The 24,448-nt window shown below is 41.0% G+C and overlaps 1 protein-coding gene across 1 annotated transcript; it reads left to right on the top strand.

Moving 5' to 3' along the window:
- Positions 1–1,858: 1,858 nt before the first annotated feature.
- On the top strand, positions 1,859–24,056 carry EIF2S3 (eukaryotic translation initiation factor 2 subunit gamma). Its single transcript, XM_030575033.1, has 12 exons — positions 1,859–1,966; positions 6,138–6,201; positions 6,872–6,999; positions 7,119–7,240; positions 8,783–8,877; positions 10,748–10,906; positions 14,276–14,410; positions 16,868–16,962; positions 18,199–18,343; positions 18,880–19,049; positions 20,589–20,761; positions 23,548–24,056. The coding sequence occupies exons 1-12, from the start codon at positions 1,898–1,900 to the stop codon at positions 23,609–23,611; spliced, it is 1,419 nt and encodes a 472-aa protein (XP_030430893.1). The 5' UTR covers positions 1,859–1,897; the 3' UTR covers positions 23,612–24,056.
- Positions 24,057–24,448: the final 392 nt, after the last annotated feature.

A 24,448-nucleotide genomic window follows, 5' to 3' on the forward strand; every position in this document is an offset into this window, starting at 1 on the left:
TCCACCACCACATCTCAATTTTAGAGCCTGACTGTGTATTCTCAACATATCCATATCATCTCCATTTACTTCAGTTAGTTACACACATGGGCCCCAATCTTACGTATGTGAGTAGTCCCACTGACTTCAAGTTAAAATGTGTGTCTGCAAAATTGGAATACAGAATACATGCAGAATCAAAGTTTTCAGACTGCCAGGATAGCTAAATTACATGGTAGTCATGTAATGTAAACAAATGCCCACCTGGAATTTAAATCTCTTAGGGTTTCCCACAGAAAACCATACAATGGTCCCTAGTTTTTGCTTAATAAAGAATGCCAGATTAGGATCTAGATTAAATTAACAGTATATATATGAATAATAATCAAGATGACGTGTACATAGCACTAATTTCAAGGCAGTGCATAAGGTTTTAATTTTCCATTCTGTACTTCTTACTGTGGTGGATTAACAAAATGGGGTTTCAGGGGAAAATGAGAAGTCAGTTATTTCACAAGAGAAAGGCAAGAGTTCTATGTGCAAGGGTTGCCAGCTTTGGTCTCAATCTTGCAGTCAGATCTGTTTAGGCAGATCCTTGTGTTTGTATGAAACCTCCTGAACAGATCCTATTGCAGGATAAAGGCCTTAGTTTGTTTTTATTTTTCAGCATCTGATTTGCTGTACCCAATTCTGAAAAGGTTTGGGTTTTTTTAGATTGTTTTTTAAATATTCCATATTAAAGACACTGTTAAGTATGTAAAATGTTTATTCCTGGGGCAGGATTGTTTTCTTTTATGTTCTGTATATTACTAACCACATACAAGTAATAATTGAAATAATAAAAAAAAAAAGTTAAAATTTAAAAGTGGTATCAATAGATGGCCAGTAGAAATTACTAAAATATATTTGTTTAATTGTATCTTATAATTACAACAAATAAAATGACCTGATAGTCTAGATGTGCACATAACTATAATGTGTGTAACCACCTGTTGCTATCATTTTTATCTTCATGATCCCTCCAGCAGTTCATCCTATTGCTTGTTCCGCCCATTCTATTAAGTCTAGACTTAACACTTGCCACAGTCACATCTCCACTGGCAGACTTTAACACCTGTTGATCTAATTGAAGAACAGGGGCTGATTTGTGTGCAGCACACAGCAAAATGGGTCTTCAGTCCTCTGGGTGCTGAAGTAATATTAATAAATATGAAAGTGCCCAAACAGTAAGGAATGAAATACAAATGGCAATCCCCTTTGAAATAATAGTCTTCTAACTGGAATGTTTAACAATGCTTATTTAATAAACATCAGTTATGTAATGTAATGTAGAGCTGTATATATAACCAAACCAAAGACCATACACCTTCATTTACTGTATAAGAAAATTAGCTTATTTCGTATCAAATGCTGCCTTTTTACTGCATTTAGATATTCTTTCACCATATGTGATTTTTAATACAACTTTCACACATTTCGTTGGAATTGCTGTTTTAAAAAGAGGAACTCCATGGGGCAAGGACTCTCTGTTATATGTTGTGCTGCACCTCACATAACATGTGCTCCAACTGACTGAACTCCCTCAGTGCTACAAGTGCGCCTGCGCATTGAGGCGGCGCTCCGCACATGCGCAGTCGGGCTACCTCTTGCGACACGCGCACGTGGGCGGCTCTCTCCCGATGCTGGTTGCATCACCCGGCTTCGGGGTCCTTCCTGAGGCTGCCCTGTCGCTCGCCTGCGCCACTTCCGCGCTCCCCTGGTGCCCTCATTGGAGCAGCGAAGAGCAGAGCGGGACAAGGCTGGGCTGGGTGCTCCCCGCGTGGTCCGCGGCGCCGGAGTCGGAGCGGGTGGCGACCCCAGCCCGTACAGCGCCGGGCTCAGGCGGACGCGCAGGGCCCCTCACTTCCTCTTGGGCAAGATGGCGGGGGACGAAGCCGGAGTGACTCTGGGGCAGCCGCACCTCTCCCGGCAGGACCTGGCCACCCTGGTGAGTCCCGAACCCCAGGGAGCGGGACCTGTTCGCTCGGCGGCAGCGGCGGGTCGCGGGAGCCTAGCGCGCGCTCGGGCGGAGGAGTCTCCGCTCGGACTGTCTGGGGATGCGCGAGGAACCGTCCCGTGGTCGAGCTGCGGGGGGAGGGGGGATTCATGCCGCTGTGGGGGGTGAGGACGCGCCCCCATGGGCGCTGCGGCGGCGTGTGGAGCGGGGAGCGTGGATCCTGCTGGTGATGACTCTTGGCCGGGCGGGGGCGGGAGTGTAAAAACATCGCCCCCCCCCAAACTCACCGAGAAATGTGCAGTTTTTGATGTTTCTGGGAAGTGATGTCCTATGTTAGGCCTTAATGTAGATGTTTAGCTAGGCGTAGGTTACCATAGGTAACGAGGAAGGCTGTGTGTTGCTGAGCTTGTGTTTTGTCTCGTGTAAGGATCGTCAGTACCTTTTATTTTCCAACTGCTGTGCGTATGCTGCTCTTGGATAGAGCTGACTTGACAATAATGAAAATGGAAGTTCTCTAACCCGAGAAAATATAGTACTTGGTGGTGCTAAAAGGTCTCCTTTACCCTCCTGTACTGGGGGAATTGTTTCTGTGGGCACAGTACAGACCTTTGACACTCTGTTGAGACTACCAAAATTACCAATTGTAGTCTCCTTTCAATGTGGCAATCTATTAGTTGATTAACCAAGATTATTCAATTTAGTTTATATAGGTTACAGTAGATACATCAGAAGACCTTTCAGTTGCTATGTACCTGGGCTTTAATATAGCTGGTGGGCTCCCTGTTTACCTCTTGAGCTAGTCTCCGTTTATATAATAGTCTTCAGTAGTTCATAAGCTCTTTGGAGCAAGGATTCTTTATTTTATGTTATGTACAGCCCTGAGCATGCTGGTGCTCAACAAATAATAAATGCTAGTTTAGTGATGATCCCTTTACAAGGGTCCTATATTTTCCCCAGTCCTCACTGATAATGACATTGTGGACTGAAAAAGAGGGATGATAGGTGTAGCTGGGAGATCAGATTGGAAAGGGTCTTGAAATTTAAAGTCCTTTCCTAAATTTTGTTTTAATATTTGTACTCAGATTTGTAAAGGGCTAGTTCAAGTTCAGTTCTAGGCTCCAGTGTTGGCAAAATTTACACACATACTTAACTTTATGCACTTTGAGCAGTCATAGTGACTACAAAATTTACCTCCCTTCAACTTGTCATCTTCCTACACAGTGCCATCTGCAGGGCACTTCTTATGCTTCCTGACTCTAATGGGACTAGTCATGGCATGTTAAGTAAGCATATGAGTGTTTCTTTGAACAGGGTCATTAAATGGCTTTTACAGTGAAGAAGAAAACTTACTAAATGGGTGACTGCCTTTAAAATGTTATGAGTAAATTCAAGCTATTGCACAATTAATGCTAAGTGTAAATTTGTTTTCATTCTGTACACAGAGCTTACGTACCTCTCAATATAAACATCTGTGCTCACTATGTACCATCCACATAATATGAGAATGCTGTGTGCATATATTTCACTGCACTAACGTAAGGACAGAGGCCTCAATCCTGCACTGAGATTTGCTCATACAGAGAGAGCACTGTTGACTTCACTGGGGCTCTGCATGGCACAACAGTGCACCTGGAGGGCCAAATATCAGAGGGGTAGCGTGTTAGTCTGTATCCACAAAAACAACAAGGGGGCTGGTGGCACTTTAAAGACTAAGGGCTTGTCTACATCAGAAAGTTGCAGCGCTGGTGAGGGAGTTACAGCGCTGCAACTTAGGAGGTGTACACATCTGCAGGGCACCACCAGCGCTGCAACTCCCTGTTTGCAGCGCTGGCCGTACTCCCATTTTGTCTCGGGTGTAGAGGATCCAGCGCTGGTGATCCAGCGCTGGTAATCAAGTATAGACACTTACCAGCGCTTTTCTTGACCTCCGTGGAATAAGCAGGTATCCCAGCATACCTGAGGAAGCCTCTGGTAATCAAGCTGGTCTCCTTCCCCGGTTTGCTCTCGCGTTCCCCGAACCCCGAGCAAGCAGGTCTCCTTCCCTGAGGTTTGCTGGGTGGTTCCAGGAACGCGAGAGCAAACCGCGGCGAAGCTGGTCTCCTTTCCCGGTTTGCTCTCTCGTTCCCCGAACCCCCGAGCAAGCAGGTCTCCTTCCCTGTGGTTTGCAGGGTGGTTCGGGGAACGCGAGAGCAAACCGCAGCGAAGCTGGTCTCCTTTCCCGGTTTGCTCTCTCGTTCCCCGAACCCCCGAGCAAGCAGGTCTCCTTCCCTGCGGTTTGCAGGGTGGTTCGGGGAACGCAAGAGCAAACCGCGGCGAAGCTGGTCTCCTTTCCCGGTTTGCACTCTCGTTCCCCGAACCCCCGAGCAAGCAGGTCTCCTTCCCTGAGGTTTGCAGGGTGGTTCCGGGAACGCGAGAGCAAACCGCGGCGAAGCTGGTCTCCTTTCCCGGTTTGCTCTCTCGTTCCCCGAACCCCCATTGAAGCCGCCCAACAGCGCTGCAGTGTGGCCACATCTAACACCACTTGCAGCGCTGGTTGCTGTAAGTGTGGCCACTCTGCAGCGCTGGCCCTATACAGCTGTACTAATACAGCTGTAACAACCAGTGCTGCAAAATTTTAGATGTAGACATGGCCTAACAGATTTATTTGAGCATAAGCTTTTGTGGTTCACCCTCATGGAACTCAGTAGTAGGTCAGGACCTCATCAGTTATAAACAGTTTAAAAAGTAAAATAAGAGGACACTCACATGGATGTCAGCACTTGCCTAATATAGTTCATAGATATTTTATAGTTATTCTTTTTGGACTGTGTAAAAATAGCATTTATAAGATAAAAGGCTTTGTTATAGAGACAGGAGATTTTGGATCACAGAACTTCCCCATGCTACACCAGGTGGGAATAAACAGCTTTTAAATAGCTGTTTTCCCCCCAATCTAAATTTACATTTGTTTTACTTGTAGGCAATGTTCCCTCTAATTTTTTACATCCATGTGTGGAATTAATTTTATGTGTACAAATATGGAGCTGATGTGTGGTGGGGGTGGGGCTGAGGAGTTCAGAATGTGGGAGGGGGCTCAGGGCTGGGGAATGGGGGCTCTGGTGTGGGGCTGGGGAAGAGGGAGTTCAGGTTAAGGGTGGGGGTTCAGGACTAGGGCAGAGGGTTAGGATGTGGGGGGGGTGAGGGTTCTGGCTGAAGGTGCAGGCTCTGGGGTGGGGCCGGGAATAAGAAGTTTGGGGTGCGGGAGGGGGCTCATGGCTGGGGTAGAGGGGAGTTAGGGCTCTGGGGTGGGGCTGGGGATGAGGGCCTTGTGGTGCAGCCTGTCTTGGGGCTGTGGCGGGGAGACAGGACTCCTCCTCAGCAGCTCTGGGGCCAGGATGGGAACCGAGAGAGAGGCGCCTCTCTCCGCCTGCTGTGTGGCCGTGCAGCTTGGAGGAAACTTAGCTTGTGTTCTCTCTAATTTGTATATACTGGGTAGCATATATGGTGTAGTCCTTTTTGTAGTTCCCTTTCTTCCTTTCCTATTTTATGTACTGTAAAAAAGAGTGGGAGGCCTATGGGGGCTGCAGGAAGGGCGACAGATGGTACAAAACTACTCAAGATAGTTAAGTCCCAAGCAAACTGCAAAGAGCTACCAAAAGGTCTCTCAAAACTGGATGACTGGGCAACAAAATGGCAGATTAAATTCAATGTTGATAAATGCAAAGTAATGCTGTTACCACTCAAGAAAGAGTTCTTAGAATCATTGTGCATAGTTATCTGAAAACATCCACTTAACATGCAGCAGCAGTCAAAAAAGTGAGCAGAATGTGGGAAACGTTAAGAAAGGGATAGATAATAAGACAGAAAATATCATATTGCCTCTATATAAATCCATGGTATGCTTGAATACCATCTGCAGATGTGATTGCCGCATCTGAAAAAAGCTGTATTGGTTGAGAGAGGTTCAGAAAAAGGCAACAAAAATGATTAGAGGTGTGAAACGGCTGGGAATGGGGGATGGATCACTTGATGATTACCTGTTCTGTTCATTCCCTCTGGGGCACCTGGCATTTGCCACTATTGGAAGACAGGATACTAGGCTAGATGGACCTTTGCTCTGACCCACTCTGGCTGTTCTTAATTAGGAATATTGTAAATAAACTATGAAATCTGTTCCATATAGAATGTTACCAAGCTGACGCCTCTATCCCCAGAAGTCATCAGCCGACAAGCTACAATTAATATAGGTAAGAAGAACAAAATTAATCACAAATGCTTTTGTAACATATTCTTGTTGTCATGTATAGTGCTGAAAAGTCTTAGTTAAAAATTCTACTGGGAAAATCCAAACAAAAAACTGTTCTGATGAAACAGAGAAAATTAATAAACGCTTATATTGAAAGTTTTTATAAAAATAATCATTGGGCCTAAAAGGTAACAGGCAGTGTTCTTTTAAATATTAGTTTTGACATGTCTCCTTTTGTGATTAAGTCCTTATTACATTGAAAGAAAGCCACTACAGTACAAGATGACTACTGCAGTATAAGATCTTGGGACTGAAATGTTTTTAGTTAAAGGGGAAGTGTACTTTGGTGGGGGCTCCCAAGCAAAAGGTGCTTTGCCTGAGTAAAACCCTCATCTTGTAATGAGCTCCATGTGGATGCAAGGGTCTGTCCACATGAAGCTCATTTCAGGATCAGCTGGTTACTGTAGTAAGTTGCTGTGAAAAGCTAGTTAAGAAATCTGGACATGCTTCCAATGGAAGCTCTGGACCCACAGGCTCCAAGGGCTTACAGGTGTCCTGTGCAAACTGGGTCCTTGATATTGATAGTTTGAGAAGTCTCTAACTGTGTGTGTTACTTGTAGAAGAACATTGCACAAACTGTGCATTGATTAATGTTTGCTTTTAAAATGTAGGCACAATTGGTCATGTGGCCCATGGAAAGTCAACAGTAGTAAAAGCTATTTCTGGAGTTCACACTGTTAGATTCAAAAATGAACTGGAAAGAAATATCACTATCAAGCTGGGTTATGCCAATGCTAAGGTTAGTCATTATTATGAATCTAAATGTACCTATTTTAACTCTTTTTGTTAACTGTATGAAAGTACCTAAATGGCCACTGCTAGGTTAAGCCTGTTTTTCACCTTTTTTTATACTTACAGATTTACAAACTTGATGACCCCAGTTGCTCGCGACCAGAGTGTTACCGGTCCTGTGGAAGTAGTACACCAGATGAGTTCCCTACAGATATTCCTGGGACCAAAGGGAACTTTAAACTAATCAGGTGACTGGTCTGAATTGGGGATTTCAATTGCTCTTGCTTTGTCCATAGTTCCCTCAATATAGTTGAAGTACTCTTCAAGCACTTGTTTTTAAATGGTACTTTATTTCTCCTTAAGTCTGTTTGTATATTCAGTCCTCTGTTTACTTACGTGATAAATACTTTTTACTCCTATTACCTCTGAGGAGCCAGTATAGTTGAGAGAAGGTGCCATATTTTATTTTGGCTTATTCATCATTTGCTAAATTGCAGTTTGCTGAGCCCAATTTCTATGCTGGCTTTTCTAATATACCCGTCACTGTAGTATCTAGAGATCTTGAAGAGTATGAGGTTGCACAGATGTGACAGAAGACCTAATTTGACCTGCAGAATCTTTTACCAGTGGTGAGACACAACAGAAAAAAAGTCTAATTTTCCAATACCATATTGCTTACAGGGCTGTTTGAATAAAAAAGCCACTCTTTAGCTTGTAATCTAAATTAAATTTAAAGTCAGAGGCGTGAACAAATTTAAAGTTTATTTTTAGACTGTAACCTAATGTAAATTGTATATCTTTGTCATTCTTTCTCCAGAGATAAAAAACAAGGTTTTTTTAACTGGACCTATGAAAACTTGAGCCTTAACTTGAGATCGGCTTTGTGTTAGGAGAACGATGAGAGAGAGACTTATTTACACAATTCCTGACATGGTCAGAATGCAATTTAAAAGTTTCAGGAGTTATTTGTGATGTTTCATTGGGATTATTCAGATGAAAATAGTCACAAGGGTGGTAATAAAATCAGACCGTAGTCTATATTTAAGTGTAGAGGACAGTTTATCATAATTGAATTTCCTTACTTTTTTCAGATTCCCTTCAACCTGAACACTCGTTCTAATAGAGAATTTTGGTGGGTTGTGACAGTTAGAAAGCTAGCACTAAACAAATAAACACTGATTTCTTTGACGTACTGCTTATTTTACCTACAGTAATTTTTTAAAACATTATCACTGAAATGGCAAACAATCCTTTTTCCATGGCATGTTGTCAAATAATAAAGATTCCCCCTTTAAATGCAGACAAGAACTTGAAATGCCCCAATTATTATAAACCCAAAACAGGTCAATCTTAGAGATGTGGTGCAGTTCTACCTCGGCTCAGAATGAACATGCATAACCTTGCAAGGAGGGAAATGGAGACAGACGCTCTTAGAAGAGCTGAGAAGTGAAAAAGGGGAATTTGCTATGTCCAGCATGGATCTTCATAGTCTGACTCATTTAAACTATGCATGATTGGTTTGTAAGTTTCTGAAAAACAGAAATATTACATGTAGTACTGTCCATTTTTCTGAATCTTAATATTTCAACAAGTAGTTCATTCGTTTAGTTATATTCATATGAACATGATTCCAAAATGTCACCTTTCCATGTTTGTCTTGAAATGATGTGGGTTTTTGTTTTTTTTACATACTTTAACTGTGTGCCTGGTTTGCATGAAGTGATCAGTAGTCAATTTAATTGGCAATAACTGGCTTTTGTTATTTTGTGTTTACCCTCCATACGCAACAGGCATGTCTCTTTTGTTGATTGTCCGGGCCATGATATCTTGATGGCTACTATGCTGAACGGTGCAGCAGTCATGGATGCGGCGCTGCTTTTGATAGGTAATATTTGGGGTGGGGAAGCTGAGCCTCTTTTATAACATAATACAACAACCTAATATTGACATTTAAAATAATAGAAAGGGTAATGAGCGACCAGCTTTACAAAAATTGTGAATTTCATTGAGTCTTGTGTAAAGAGAGAAGATTTTACAGCTACGATGATAGAAAGAGTTGGGGGTGATTTAGGTGGGGGTTGGTCCTGCTTTGAGCACAGGGTTGGACGAAATGACCTCCTGAGGTCCCTTCCAACCCTGTTATTCTATGATTCTATGAAAGAGAATATCATGCCCTTTAAATAGATACATTTGAAATAGTGCAACAGAATTTGAGCACTCTGACTCGTCCAAGAGTTGAAGCAATATTTGACTTTTTGGATGATGGCAGAGGAGTGGTGGGTTGAGATGAAATTTTGGGATTGTTTTTACTTGTACAATAAAGCTAGATTTTCATCTTGGCGATGCTTAGGCCTGTTTGAGCAGGCTTGCTTCTCTCTGTTGTTTTATCTGCCATTTCTATTAATTTAAATATGTAGTATTGACGTTCAAGAAAGAGTGGGGTGAGGTAGGAAGCAATGGTAAATCCGTTGTGATGTGGACGGAATCAAAGGACCCCATCTGGGCCAGTCTTTCTGTTGGTAGACGTACTTAGGAAGAACTTTCACTAATCTGACTTGAGCAGGTGTGTAAAGAGTGTGAAATAAATTAAACTTCATTTTTATAAATGCACAGAATAGTATACTAATGCAACACCAAAATAAATTCAGCTGTGAATTATGTTACATCTGGTCAGACCACATATTATTTGGGAAACAAAACAATAATATACTTAAGTTAGCATTGTTTTAAGTGTCTGAGATGGCCATGAAATATTTAAAAAGTCGTAATTCGTTTTTTCATCTATAGCTCACCAAGGCACTTCAGAAATGGCGGTGACCGCTGTGTTTCTTTACACAGGTGGTAACTGAGGCACAGAGAGGTTAAATGACTTTCCCATAGCCAGACAGCAAGTCAATGGCAGAAGTAGATACAGCAGAACCCAGTTTATCCGATCTAATTGGGACTGGGGTCAGATCGGTAATCAAAAATTCAGATAATCTGGAGAATGGGAAGGTGTGACGTTGTAGTGCCATCTAGCGGCCACAAGAGAGAGTACCCACTTCTTGACCTGTGTGCCCTGGTGGTTGGGTTAATACGGAGAGCCGGATAATGGAGGGTCAGATAAATGGACCTCTACTGTGTATATTTTAGTAGAACACACCTCACCATTTGTCTGTGTGTGTGCACAATCTGCCAAATAAAACTGCCCAGTGTCAAACTACATACAACTCAAATGTAAAGTTGAGATATATATTTAAACATACAGTAGTTCCCAATTACCTTTTCTGACAAAAACATGAGTGGATGGATATCTATATAACCCTGAAATCCAAGTAACTGCAATATTTTCAAACCAAAAGGATAGGAGAATTAATTTATAGTTATCAGAGCCCTCTACTAATGCCTCTTCCTCCCACCTCTCCCCACCCCCCAATATAATAGATCAAACCTCCAGTGAGCTCAAATATTGTAACAGCACGTTAGGGGAAAGGTGACTTCCTGGGAAGTAGAACCCAGACAATATTGATAACCTTAATAGCCATGTGCTTTCTGAATTTTTGGTTTGTCATTAAATTTAGGGCTCTTTGGTATTTTTGTGTCTGTGATGAAGAGAATGCAGTAAACCATACACAATTAAAAAAAATAGCGACTTGATGACTTCTAAGCAAGCAATATTTTTTCAAGCACACAATGAAGTGGTAGATGTCCATACTGTGTTGTGTATCCTTATTATAGATGACTGTACATAATCACTTTCTCCTCTCCCCTTCCAGCTGGTAATGAGTCATGTCCTCAGCCCCAGACCTCTGAACATCTAGCTGCTATAGAAATCATGAAATTGAAACACATTCTAATTCTACAGAATAAGATTGACTTGGTAAAGGAGAGCCAGGCTAAAGAACAGTATGAACAGATTCTTGCATTTGTACAAGGTAAGTTTCCAGAATCAGAAATGCAGTATTGCTGGCAGTTCTATGTAATTCTTCAATGCTGGGAGTTAGGCTGACATGAAAAGCGTTATCTGGTCAGGACAACCTGACTTCCAGCTCAAAGAATTAGCAGATGAGTCAGGCTTTTGTAGTGTTTAAAAAAAAAAAAAAAAGTTGTGTGTAATGTTTTGGTTTTTTCCTAGCTATTTCAATAAGATTTTTCTTTCAAATATTAATTTAGTAGCATTATATTCTGCTTCCCCGCTGCTACAATTAATGAATTTTAAGGGTTGTTCCTAAACACACAAATTGGGGACCCTCATCACTGGCTGTAAAATGGCTTGACTTGAACCTCAGTCTACCCCACATCCCAGATGAGTGTCCTAACCATGGGGCTGGAGAGTCAGTCTGTCTTTCTCAATACATATTTAATTATTCAAATGAAACCACTCCAGCGGGATCGGGCAGAGCAGAGACTTGAACCTGGGTCTTCCATGTCCCAGACAGGTGCTCTAACCAACAGTTTTGTTGAAAAATACCCCCTCTCAGGTACTTCTGTTCCATTGTTGATAGCCTGCCTAGCTCCATTCTCCTTACCTCAACCATTGGGCACCTTGAATTCTAGCCAGTCCTCATTTCTCCCCATATTCTTTCTCACATCTTTCCTTGGGTCTCCTTTTACGCACAGTCCATTCACTGCCAAATGTCAGAGTTGAGCTACTCCTCTGCTTCAGGCCCACCAAGTTAACTATGTATCTCAGGGTTTTATATTGCTACTCATCACTGTAGTATTTGAGCATCCTCCACGTAGAGCCAGTCGCAATCGCTAAGTCACACAGAGGCTCTGACTCCTCTTCCCTCTTGTAAGCCCCACCTTATTCCCATGCTTTCTCTCAGTGCCATGAGCTTTCTATCATGCTGTTGCTGTGGTTTGCTGGGGACCAAGGCAGCAGCTCTAGGGTAGCTTTTCATGTGTAGAAATATTGGGCTTGCACCCCATTAGCCTTAGACCCAAACTCCACACACCCCTGCAAACCACCCCATCCCTTTGCTTCCCTAACGCCCTTCTGATTTTTATTTCCCATTTCCCCAGAACCTCTCCTGCTTTGCCTTGCTCCCTGGCTCAAGGGGTGTGTGTGCAAAACCCAGCTATGGAGGAAAGTTAGCAACATCAGAAAATGGAAGTGGTTGACAGGTCTGAGCAGTCCTGTTATATAACCTTTGCATAGCTCAACATTGTTGGTTTGTGTAAGGAACACAACTTCTCGTGTTTAAAATCTCATAAGTGGCCTATGTCCAATGTACTTTTGTGTGTGAATTTTGAAATTCATGGAGACTGAGGTTATTTAGCTAGAGAAAGTCCAGCAAGTGTGATTAAGCCAGGGAGAAACTTCAAAAAGGGAGCAATTTTTAAATATCTTTTTCAAATTTAATATTATTTCACTTAAAAAAAACCTGTAGAACATATAGTTGTCTGAAGAATTATTGTGCCAAATTTGAAAGCTAAATTAAATCAGTAAAGTATGAATCAAGGATTTTAGTCTTATTTTAAGCGCAAATCTCATTGCAATCTTAAGTATGGAATTGCTACTATTGATGCATCAAATATTTTAGATCTCTCGTCCTCTATGGGATATCTCAACTCTGTTCTGTCACTGCATCTTGGCCCTAACTGCTTGTTCTGTTTCCTCTCATTTTTCACAACCCTCATCCAGAGAGAGATTTCCAAGCTGTGGTCTATTTACAGTCCCCACAAGTTACTGTGTTTCTGTTGGAATGCAGTTTGGCCAGGTCATAAAAACTAGACCTTAGGGCTTGTGTACACTAGTGTTTACATCAGTATAACTTCAGTTGCTCAAGGGCGTGGAAAAGCCACCCTCCTCAGCGATGTAAGTTATACTGACCTAAGCGCCAGTGTGGACAGTGCTATGTCGGCATGAGAAGCTCTCCCGCCATCATAGCTACCGCCACTTGGGGAGGTAAAATAATTATGCCAATGAGAGAGCTCTCTCCTGTCTTTATAGAGCATCTGCCCTAGCTGCGCCCTTGTAGTGATTCTAATGTAAACTAGCCCTTAAAGTCTAGTGAGCATGGGGCTAAGGGATCTAAGTCCAAATCCGTTTTCATGAAAGATCTGTTTTTTAACCTCTTTGTGGTAACTGTGCCCCTTCAGTGCATACGTGCACAACTCTATTCCTCCCCTCCAGTACATATGCTGTTTATCTCAGGTTAAGGGACTGAAACTCGTGTCATGCCACTCCCAGTCGTCAAGGATGAAGCAGCTTGTTCCTAGAGTAAAACACTACCTCCAGAGCTCACTTGGAAAACAAACTATCTAGGCCTCCCCCTTGAAAAGCTTGGCTTGTTTAGCCTAACCAAAAGAAGGTTGAGGGGGGATATGATTGCTCTTTATAAATATATCAGAGGGATTAATATTAGAGAGGGAGAGGAATTATTTAAGCTTAGTACGAATGTGGACACAAGAACAAATGGATATAAACTGGACACTAGGAAGTTTAGACTTGAAATTAGATGAAGGTTTCTAACCATTAGAGGAGTAAAATTCTGGTACAGCCTTCCAAGGGGAGTAGTGGGGGCAAAAGACCTATCCGGCTTTAAGACTAAGCTTGATAAGTTTATGGAGGGGATGGTATGACGGGATTGTCAAAATTAGGCTATACATTTGGCAACTGATCTTTGATTATCAGCAGGTAAATATGCCCAGTGGTCTGTGATGGGATGTTAGATGGGGTGGGATCTGAGTTACTACAGAGAATTCTTTCCTGGGTGCTGGGTGGTGAGTCTTGCCCACATGCTCAGGATTTAACTGATCGCCATATTTGGGGTCGGGAAGGAATTTTCCTCCAGGGCAGATTGGCAGAGGCCCTGGAAGTTTTTTGCCTTTCTCTGCAGCATGGGGCACAAGTCACTTGCTGGAGGATTCTCTGCAGCTTGAGGTCTTCAAACCACAATTTGAGGACTTCATTAACTCAGACATAGGTTAGGGGTTTGTTACAGGAGTGGGTGGGTGAGATTCTGTGGCCTGCATTGTGCAGGAGGTCAGACTAGATGATCATAATGGTCCCTTCTGACCTTAAAGTCTATGAAACACACACAACTACCCATAGGCAATGTACAGGCTATATTATACTACCTTGAAGAGTAGTTGTGGCTTAATTTGAGAAAAAATGAAAAGAAATTGACCTGACGCTTTTGTCATATTGTTTTTATGGACGTCTAGTTTGGGAAAATATGTAGAAATCGTCCCTGAAATTTCATTTGTGGTTTTAATGTAGCATGGATACTCATATACACTTGGGTTTATGCTACCATAAAGTCTGAAGTAAAACTACTCCATTTTTTTTGTTGTAGGTACAGTTGCAGAAGGAGCACCTATTATTCCAATCTCAGCACAGCTGAAATACAACATTGAGGTGGTTTGTGAGTATATAGTAAAGAAAATTCCAGTCCCATTGCGAGACTTCATATCAGAACCAAGACTTATTGGTATGTAAATGTTTAAAGCTTATCTCTATGTTTAACCACCCTTTCAGACAATGCTACTATTGGGGAGGTATGCTATAAAGAGGGTATGAGGAGCATTTTGCACACTAGCAATTTCAAGCTTCTCTGTTTCCTGACATCTTAAATATGAGTGTGTGTGTGTGTGTGTGTATACACAATATGACTACAGTAACTTCTCACTTAACATTGTAGTTATGTTCCTGAACAATGCTACTGTAAGTGAAACGATGTTAAGTGAATCCAGTTTCCCCATAAGAATTAATGTAAATGAGAGGAGTTAGGTTCCAGGGGAATTTTGTAAGTTTTTTAAACAATTAAATACTGTACACAGCAGTGATGATTGTGAAGCTTAGTTGTGGTGGTGGAGTCAGAGGGTGGAAGAGGCTGGGATATTTCCCAGGGAATGCCTTACTGCTAAATGATGAACTAGCACTCGGTTGAGCCCTCAACAGTTAACACACTATTGTTTAATGTAGCCTTACACTCTACAAGGCAGCATGAATGGAGGAAGGAGACACAGCATGGCGTGTGCGCGCACACACACACACACACACCGTGTGTGTGGGAGGCAGACACGTGCATTGTCCCTTCAAGTATGCTGACCCCACTCTAAGTACACTGCCTTTTTAAGTGGATCAGCAAGTTGAGGCAATTGCTGCTGCCAGAAAGCTCCCTCTATCCTGAGCTCTGTCGTGTCAACCCCCTCCCCTCTGCTCTGTGGAAATGGAGTACAGGAGCTGGGGGGGACACCCTGACATTAGCACCCCTCTGCACAGCAAGCAGGAGTTTCCCGGGAGCAGCTCCAAGGCAGAGGACGAGAGCAGCACACAGCAGTCAGGGGAAGGACGCTGAACTGCCCGGCAATTGATAGCCTGCTTAGTGGCTGCTGCACAGGGAACTTAGGGGTGCTGATAGCAGGGCTGCTGGTCCACCCTGGTTCCAAACCCCCACCAGCTCCAACGGGCAGGCAGCTTCCAAACAACATTATAAGGGAGCATTGTGCAACTTTAAATGAGCATGTTCTCTAATTGATCAGCAATGAAACAGTGTTAACCAGGACAACATTAAATGAGAAGTTACTATGTATGCATATATAAATGAACTGCTTTGATTTGGGCATTTTAAATGTGGATATAATATGAAAACAGCAGTGAAAATGAATAATTTATCTTAAAAATAAGGTAGATGAGGTAATATCTTTTATTTGACCAACTTCTGTTTGTGGAAGGTACAAGCTTTTGAGCTACACAGTGCTCTTCTTCAGGTCTGGGGAAAGAAGCAGAGTGATTTCTAAATCAAATTTGCTCTTTATACATTAGATTACTCTGCTAAGCCCTGACAACTTTGTGGTGTCTGAAAATCAAACTGTATTCGATTGCAGTTTAAACTCTTGGCAGTAAATAGATATGGCTTGAAGACACAAGGAGTGGATATGCTGGCACCCATTTTTTTTCCCCAGTCAGTTTTCTAAGTGATATGCTTCAATATTATGTTATGTCACTTGGGCATAAATGTTAAAGCATTGGATTTTGTTCATTTCTAGACCATCTTCCTATTCAGTTCATCCATTCTAGATATATTTTACATAAAAGGCTGAAATCTAGAGTGAACTGAACAAAGTCGGTCTGTTACAAATGAGGATAAAAGCAAAGGTCATTTTCTCTTACAAGTGCTAGGACTTCCTCCAGTATTCTCTAAGTGGTCAGCCTTTTTAAAAAGGATCCAGTATAATTCAGTTTTTGAATTAAACAGGAAAGTCTGTAATAGAAAGAATTTAGAAAAAGCTTTTCATATTGAAGTCAGTGGCAAAACTCCCATTTCAATGGGACCATGATTAGGTCTTTAATTTTTAAAGCACAAATTTATTTCATTAACTTTACCTAAATCATTAGCATGCAGGAGTTTAAATGTTGTACTTTCACTTCTGAACACTATAAATTGTACAATAGTGCTTAAAGAATATTTTTTACTTTATTTTGTTTGTAATACTTGCAAATAATTTTCTCTGATTTAGTCCTCTTCCACTTGGCGAATAGTTTTTCTGATTAAAGTTGGATGTAGCATTTCTTCCTCCTTTATGCACTGATATTGCTAATGTTTGCATGTCTCTGAGAATAATTTTTAAATACTAATTAGTTTGTGATAATTGTATTTACTGAGAACTAAATTAATTAAAATTGTAGTTAAAGTACAGTGGATATCCCTTGCCAGAATGTGTTAACATGTTTTGGGTTTAACCAGCATAATCTGACCCATGGTTCATGTAGTGTTTAAAAATTTGTGAAAAAATTGCATGCAACAGACTGCATAACATGGTGAATACAGGGAGGTATTTTCATTGTTTGATGCAAGTACATTTAAAAAAAAAGACAAGAATTATAAACAAGTCACTAGTCAAGCTTCTATATATCTTAATAATGGGATTTGTGTTCTTTTCAGTAATTAGATCTTTTGATGTCAACAAGCCTGGATGTGAAGTAGATGACCTTAAGGGTGGTGTAGCTGGCGGTAGTATTCTAAAAGGTGTATTAAAGGTAATGGTTACCCCTCACACACACACACCCTTCCTCCAAACACCTCATTAGTTATAATAATGAGTAGGCACATAATAAGTGTTTCTTCATGGTCAATACAAAGCAATTTAAAGGTGTATAGTCAGTTTAAAAAAAGTAATTTAAAGTAACTTAAGGTACTACTGCTCCTGAGTTCCCCTGTCTTTGCTCGTGGTTTCATAATCCTGTTTTAAAATCTTTTCCTTTTCCTTGTTGCTGTTTACAAGCTAAAACAGAAATGGGAAACAATGAAGCTGACCATGCCCAATATCCCCCACCACCACCAAAAAAAGAAAAGAAAAACCCCACCCCTTTTTCTGTCTTTGTTATAGTTAACTTAGGTTTTTACTAGTAACAAATATTTTTTTAATTGACAAGTGATTTTTTTTCTAAAGTTGATGGTGGTGTCCCTTTCTATCCCTTGCAATGAATATAAGGGTGCAGTTTACCTTTCTTGCATGTGCATACTTATTTAGTAAATCATTTAAAAAAGTTGGAGTTTGAAAAGTGCTGATAAATCTAAATAGAGGTTAGGAGTGTGTGCTATCTATGCACTCAGTCTCCACATTAAAAGTGCATATGACTGAATACTCTGCTTTGGTATGGAGTACTATCATCAGAACAAGTTTTCAAGTCTTTTCTGTCTATTAAAAATAACATCCTTGACTTTAACTTTCCAGTTTAATAATCAAGGATATGTACCACTTATACAATTTGATCTATATTCTTTTGCTTGGACCGTGAAACTACATTGTTACACTGTCTGGTTTTTTGTACACTAGCTCAGTAATATATAGTGTTTGGGATTGCAGTATTATTATGCCTCATGCCAATGAAGTGGACTGTAGCCCACAAAAGCTTATGCTCAAATAAATTTGTTAATCTCTAAGGTGCCACAGGTACTCTAATATTATTAGAAAACATTTAAATTAATATAAGTTAAAATTTAAATGTTGGGCCTAAAACTAGGAGTGATCATGTAATAAATCAACTTTTTGAAGGCAGTGTAACTACCTTTTTAAAAACTTCTGTATTACACAGGTAATAAAAGTTGTGTTGCTTTTCCAGGTAGTACCACTATAGTTGTGTGAGGCAACAGCCAAGTGCTGTTAATATTTACGTAACTGTTGGAAAAATAACTCATCTTTACCACCGCCAGCTAGTTTTTTACTCTGGTGAAACAGAAACATCTGACCACTTCTTCTCCATTATACTTAGGTAGGCCAGGAACTTGAAGTCAGACCTGGTATTGTCTCCAAGGACAGTGAAGGAAAACTCATGTGCAAACCAATCTTTTCCAAAATTGTGTCACTTTTTGCAGAACACAACGATCTACAGTATGCTGCTCCTGGAGGCCTAATCGGTAAGAGTGTTTGTTTTTTTTAATGAAGAGATTTTTCTCCTCAAAACGTTGATGGTTTCAGATAACAGTACACTTCCTGGAGGGGGTGGGGGGGGGGCCAGCGGCGGCAAATTATTACAATTTACATGAAATTCTAATGTGTGACTACCATAGCAATTGTGTCCTTTTTTAATATGTGTATATATATAATGAAGCTTTTTAAAACAGTACCAAATAGTGTAAAATTTAGTTACTTATCTAAATTACATTGGTTAGCTCCAGAAGGCTTCTATATTATCTGTGCTGCCACCAGCATGATGAATCCTGGGCCATTGTATCGTAGCTGGTTAGAGTTCACAGATCCTAAAAAAGATTAAATAGGTGAGTTCAGTTCTTAATGTGATGAATACCCATCTCCAGCTGGGTAGTGGGGATGTTCAGTGTGTCACAAAGAATAATGGTTAATTTCATTTGTAGGTCTCTTTTAAATGTATTTGATGTGTATAAATATGTTTACTTTTCAATTATTCCTCAGATGTTGTCTTGTTCTGTAATAGGTGTCGGCACTAAAATTGATCCAACTTTATGTCGAGCTGACCGAATGGTGGGGCAGGTTCTTGGTGCAGTTGGAGCACTCCCTGAAATATTCACAGAGCTGGAAATTTCCTATTTCCTGCTTAGGCGATTGCTAGGTGTGCGCACTGAGGGAGACAAGAAAGCTGCAAAGGTTAGTATATTTGTACCTGTTCTCTTAAAAGGACATTATCATGGTATTAGACTTTTTTTTGTTTTGCAGCTTTTACGCTGTTAACCCCTTGGAAATTAATTCCGTTCAAATGTAAGTGTTTATATTTATGCATACTTTCATCTTTCATATCTTCCTGGTTTCTGTACACAATGTTTGCATCTCAGAGGGGAAAAACAATGGCACATGTCCACTTACATACTATGTAAGAGTGCCTTAAACGGGGGAGGAAATTCATATCCTGGTAACATAAAGAAATTTGAAGCCTTGTGATTCGTAAAGTTGGCTCTTCTTCCAAAGATGCTGGTAATTAATGTTCCTTCTCCTTGCTATTCTTTTCTCCATTCATCAGCTGCAAAACTAGTCATGCATGAACCCTCTGTTTTCATGTACATCCTAATACTTTGCCAATCTAGGGATGTGGCAGATTCTCCATCACTTGAAGTCTCTAATCCTAAACTAGATATCTTTCCAAAAGGTATGCTATAGCTCAGGGGTTGGCAACCTTGGGCACGCGGCCCATCAGGGTAACGCGCTGGCAGGCTGCGAGACATTTTGTTTACATTGACCATCCGCAGGCACGACCCACCTGTAGCTCCCAGTGGCCAGGGTTTACCATTACCGGCCGATGGGAGCTGCGGGAAGCAGTGGTAAGCACCTCCCAGCAGCCAGCACCGCTTCCCACAGCTCACATTGACCAGGAACAGCGAACTGCAGCCACTGGGAGCTGTGGGTGGCCGTGCTTGCGGGCGGTTGACATAAACAAAATGTCTCATGGCCTGCCAGCGGATTACCCTGATGGGCCACGTGCTGAAGGTCGCCAAACCCTGCCATAGCTCTAAAGTTGTGGGCTTGATACAGAAATTTTACTGGATGAGGTTCCATGGTCTGTGTTGTGAAGGAAGTCAGACTAGTTGATTATCATGATCCCTTCTGTCCTTAAAAGCTATGAAAACTGCTTCACGCTGATTTATTTTATAGTGGATTAAGTGTTGCCATCGTTTTGGATTTTCTCTTTGTGACTAACTCTGGATTGAGCAGTTATTTTGGTGGTTGTATTTGGTGAATGGAAGGAAAGGCACAAGGATCTGTTTTAAACTGATGTCAATTATGGGGTAAAAAACTTTAACTTTCTATATAGTACGTGCAACCTTAAAACAATTATTTCCCAGAAAAAGGCAGACTGCTTTTTGTAGATGGGTCTAGGCAAATAATCTGGAATATTATTTGTGCTGAGCCTTTTTATATTTCTCCGACATTAGCATGTAAATGAGAAACACTTTATCATGTGTCTAAAAACAGACATCATTGTATCTTATTCGTGTGTGGCATGGTCCTAGACATTTGGTGCTTGCCTCCCTTTCTGTTAGTATTTTTCTTTGGTAATCTGGCTGTAGCAGTCAGATATAAAATCTTCTGTTTTTTTTCTTCATTTTAAGTATTGGCTGCAAAATGCTATTAACTTTATAAGTTACTTGCATATTTCAAGGAAAACTTACAGAATTCTTTATCTTATTTCAGGTGCAAAAACTATCCAAGAATGAAGTTCTAATGGTAAATATAGGATCCTTGTCTACTGGAGGAAGAGTTAGCGCAGTGAAGGCTGATTTGGGCAAGATAGTGCTGACTAACCCTGTGTGCACAGAAGTAGGAGAAAAAATTGCCCTTAGTCGAAGAGTTGAGAAACACTGGCGGTAAGTTGGCACTACAATGACAAAAATAACCCCTTAGTACTGGTGTCAGTGCAGCACAGTAGTATCATCTGCCTCTACTGTAGAATTCCTTTTTGTTTCCTCTAAATTCTCTAAGCACCTAATCACTATTTCTGTGGGACACTTTTTTCAAAAATGTTAAAAGTAGAATAGTGTGAAATTCAATACTTGGTAGACTGTGCGCTCCTCAACATAAATGCACAATGAACCTTCTGATGCCATGAGTTGTAACTTGACAACAGTCATACCACAGTAATATTAACAGCAGGAACTCTTAACCCAGTGATGCCAAAGACCAAATAAAAATTAAGGATACATTTTAAGATTGGGTTTATCTTAAAAGAGTAATTGTCAGCCTGTGGGCCTGGGCTCAGCAGTTCCAGCTGCATGTCACTGCCAATGCCATTTTGCAAAGTATGTGTTGTGGGGAAGACAAGGGAACAAAGGGACACTAATCTCCAAGGACCTTTTTCTTTGGCCCCTGTGAGACTGGAGGTATCAATTTTATTGGTCAACACAGATTACAAGAATAATGTGACTGGTGGGATACTCAAAAACATCCAGTAGCAGGATATTTATAATATATACATCCAGTAGCAGGATATATATATATAAATAAAATATGGAGATAGACCTAATTATCTCATAGAACTGGAAGGGACCTTGAAAGGTCATCGAGTCCAGTCCCCTGCATTCTCAACAGGACCAAGTACTGTCCCTGACAGATTCTATTTTTTGGGGGGAGGTAGGGGGCAGCTCCCTGAATGGCCCCCTCAAAGATGGAACTCACAACCCTGGGTTTAGCAGGCCAATGCTCAAACCACTGAGCTGTCCCTCCCTCCCTAAAGTTGGGGAGCAGTATGGCTCGTGGCTCAGTTTTTAAGCTTATTGCCTGGCTTCTCTTCAAGCAACTGCCCACTTAGAATGTATATTCTCTGTTTTCATAAGAGAATAAAGCTAGCACAGAAACACTAAGCAATCCTATCCTCTACACCCCTTCTGTGGACCTCACACTGAGGGAAGGAGAAAAAGGTATGTTAACGTACTTCCCAGTAGTCCTGATCTGGCCGAGACATACTGGGTTTTGAACACCTATTCTGGGAAATAATCATGTCCAGTTTTCTGGATCGCTGTGGCAGGCAGTTACACCTTGCTAGCTGTTTCCGTAACTGTCTCTGCAGGTCAGCTCAGCAGCAGGCAGAGCTGAGAGCCAATGCCTTCAGTAGAGAGGTAGCTAGTGGGGATTACTGGAGTGGATACTAAGTAGCAAGGAGAGGAGCACACGCTTTCTGGCAGATAAGAAAGGAATGAACACCAAGAGAGAAATGGGGGAAGCTTAAGAGGAGTTATGTGAATAGAAGATAAGCAACATTTTCCAGCAATGACTTGTCAGATCTGTGGTTTGCTAGCCACTAGGTTTTATATGCATTTTGGTGCATTTTTTTCTCTGTTTTTTCTTCCCTCCTTTGACACAAACCTGTATTTCACCAAAATGCTCAGAGATCTCTTGTTGTTGGGGCTGGTGCTTCCAGGTGCTTTTTACTAGAATTGTTTTTCACGTGTTGCCAACTATACTGTAGGAGAAAGGAAAGGAGAAAAAACAAAACCAAGCAAGGAAAGGAACTGAGAGGGGGGATGGGTAAAGAAAAAAGAAATTGGGAAGGATCTAATTAGGAAGAAAAGAGTGGGACAGCTGGTACAGAGGAGGGGGAAGAGAACTCTGCCTCTTACACTCCCTTCCTCAGACTTTCTAGGGAAGTGAAAGAGAGAACAAGGGGAGGAGCAGTTGGGATATAATGGAAAGTAAAATATCATACAGAAAAAGGCGCAGGTGTTAAAACTGGGAGAATGGACAAAGGCAAAATGCAGCGACAATACCAGGGACATGTAGGACCTGAGTGTGGCTTTGCCCCAGCTGTAGGCTCCCACCTAGAATGGCTTGAAATGATGGATTAATTTACTTCAATTCCATTTTTATCAACGTAAACTGTTCTTCTGGGAATTGTGTTCTGAAGTGTGTGAGAGCCTAGAGTTATGGCAAACAAGTTCAAGACTAACATCAGATTCTGACACGGCTCCTTTCAAGGAGTTCGGAAAGTCTTAAAGGCAGTTTCATTGATTTGTATGCACTACCTGTTGGCTGGAAAAGTGAAACTGAAGTCTTTTTAAAAGCCTTCTCTGAAGCTGCATCTTGAGCTAGTGGAAAGAATTAGTGGATTTTTTAAAACGCCATGGGTGTGTTGGGGAAGTAATAAGAGAGATGATTTTTCCATTACCCAGTACAAGTGGTAAAAACATTTTGAGAATGATGTCAACTTAGTGTTTAGGTTTCACCCTCTGTGAGAAATGTTGACCTCAAAAATTGAACTATTATATTCCTTTTTTTTAGCTGTTCTCATTTCCCTTTAAAAGGATTGCTTTCCAACCTGCTTAATGCAAAGCTTTATAGCTATCAACACATTTTCATTTGCAGTTAACTAGACAATTATGGGCAAGTCAAATCTTCGTGTGTGCACTTCTGTTTAACAGCACATTTAAAAAAATGGTCCCATAGCTTAAGAAAAAGTCCTGTTTGCTTATGGTCTCTCCTATGCTTCCAGAAGCCAGTCGTCTTTAAGATTTTGCAGTGCAGGGGAGGGAAGGGGGGTGTTTAGAAACTTCTGAAACCTGTGTGAGTACTCCTAATACAAACACAGCTAAAGGCTATGTATTTTGGATATTTTCTAAACACAATTACAGATAACTTCAACTTGTTTTTCATTTTGCAGTTTAATTGGCTGGGGTCAAATAAGAAGAGGAGTGACAATCAAGCCAACAGTTGATGATGACTGAGAAGTAAAAACGAGTGCTTTGTTTTGAGAGATGGAATGCCTATTACCATATACTTGGGGGTACATTTCTGGAGTGAAATTTGTTACACAACTCCCATTGCCCCTGACATTTTACTGGATATTTACCCTATTACTAAAATACTAGTCAGTATCTCCAATGAAAGGGTAAAAAATTGTCATAGAGATGGATCTAAAAATCCACATTTTAGCAGAAACTAATTGTATGTGTTTCATGCCATATCTAATTTATGTTAATTTGTGTTTGAGAAGATCTGTTTAATATCGCTCAAGCCACCCTCAATGTAAAACGCAAACCATAAAACCTGTTTTGAAATAAAATATTGCTTATTTTTTCATTAATTCTTATCCTTTGATAGTGAAAGGCTGCAAAGATTGTTCAGCTAGTACAAGAATTTAAAAAGAAAATAAACTGCCCTTGAAGACCGGTTCCTTGTTTTTGCGCTGCACCTAGTTTTGTTAAGTCTCTGAGCTCTTTACAGCAGACACTTTCTTAATGTTTTTCAATTCTTGCTTTGTGAACGGTGACTTTTTTTATATTTTGCAATTAGTCTGCTAACAGTGATGACTGATTAGTCCTGGAAGACACAAATTCAAGAGGTATTACTATTGAAACATACAAAGGGGAAAACACAAGAAACTCAGGGAGTGAAAATACTGTTTTTAATCTTATTTCAGAATGTTTCCAGTGGTCAGACAACCGATGTAAAACAGCTATCCTTTGACATGATAAAGCTCTATATAGATTGACACATCCTTCTACAGGAGGTGCTTACCTCCTAACTCAGTGGGTTTTCACCCTTTTTTTCATATGTGGACC

The sequence above is a fragment of the Gopherus evgoodei genome, chromosome 1, assembly GCF_007399415.2.
Source record: "Gopherus evgoodei ecotype Sinaloan lineage chromosome 1, rGopEvg1_v1.p, whole genome shotgun sequence".
Classification (NCBI taxonomy): domain Eukaryota; kingdom Metazoa; phylum Chordata; order Testudines; family Testudinidae; genus Gopherus; species Gopherus evgoodei.

Coding starts and splice junctions, on each gene's coding strand:
- EIF2S3 (XM_030575033.1), top strand. CDS start 1,898: ATGGCGGGGGACGAAGCCGGAGTGACTCTGGGGCAGCCGCACCTCTCC. Junction 8,878..10,747: donor TGCGGCGCTGCTTTTGATAG/GTAATATTTGGG, acceptor CTCCCCTTCCAG/CTGGTAATGAGTCATGTCCT. Junction 16,963..18,198: donor TTCTAAAAGGTGTATTAAAG/GTAATGGTTACC, acceptor CATTATACTTAG/GTAGGCCAGGAACTTGAAGT.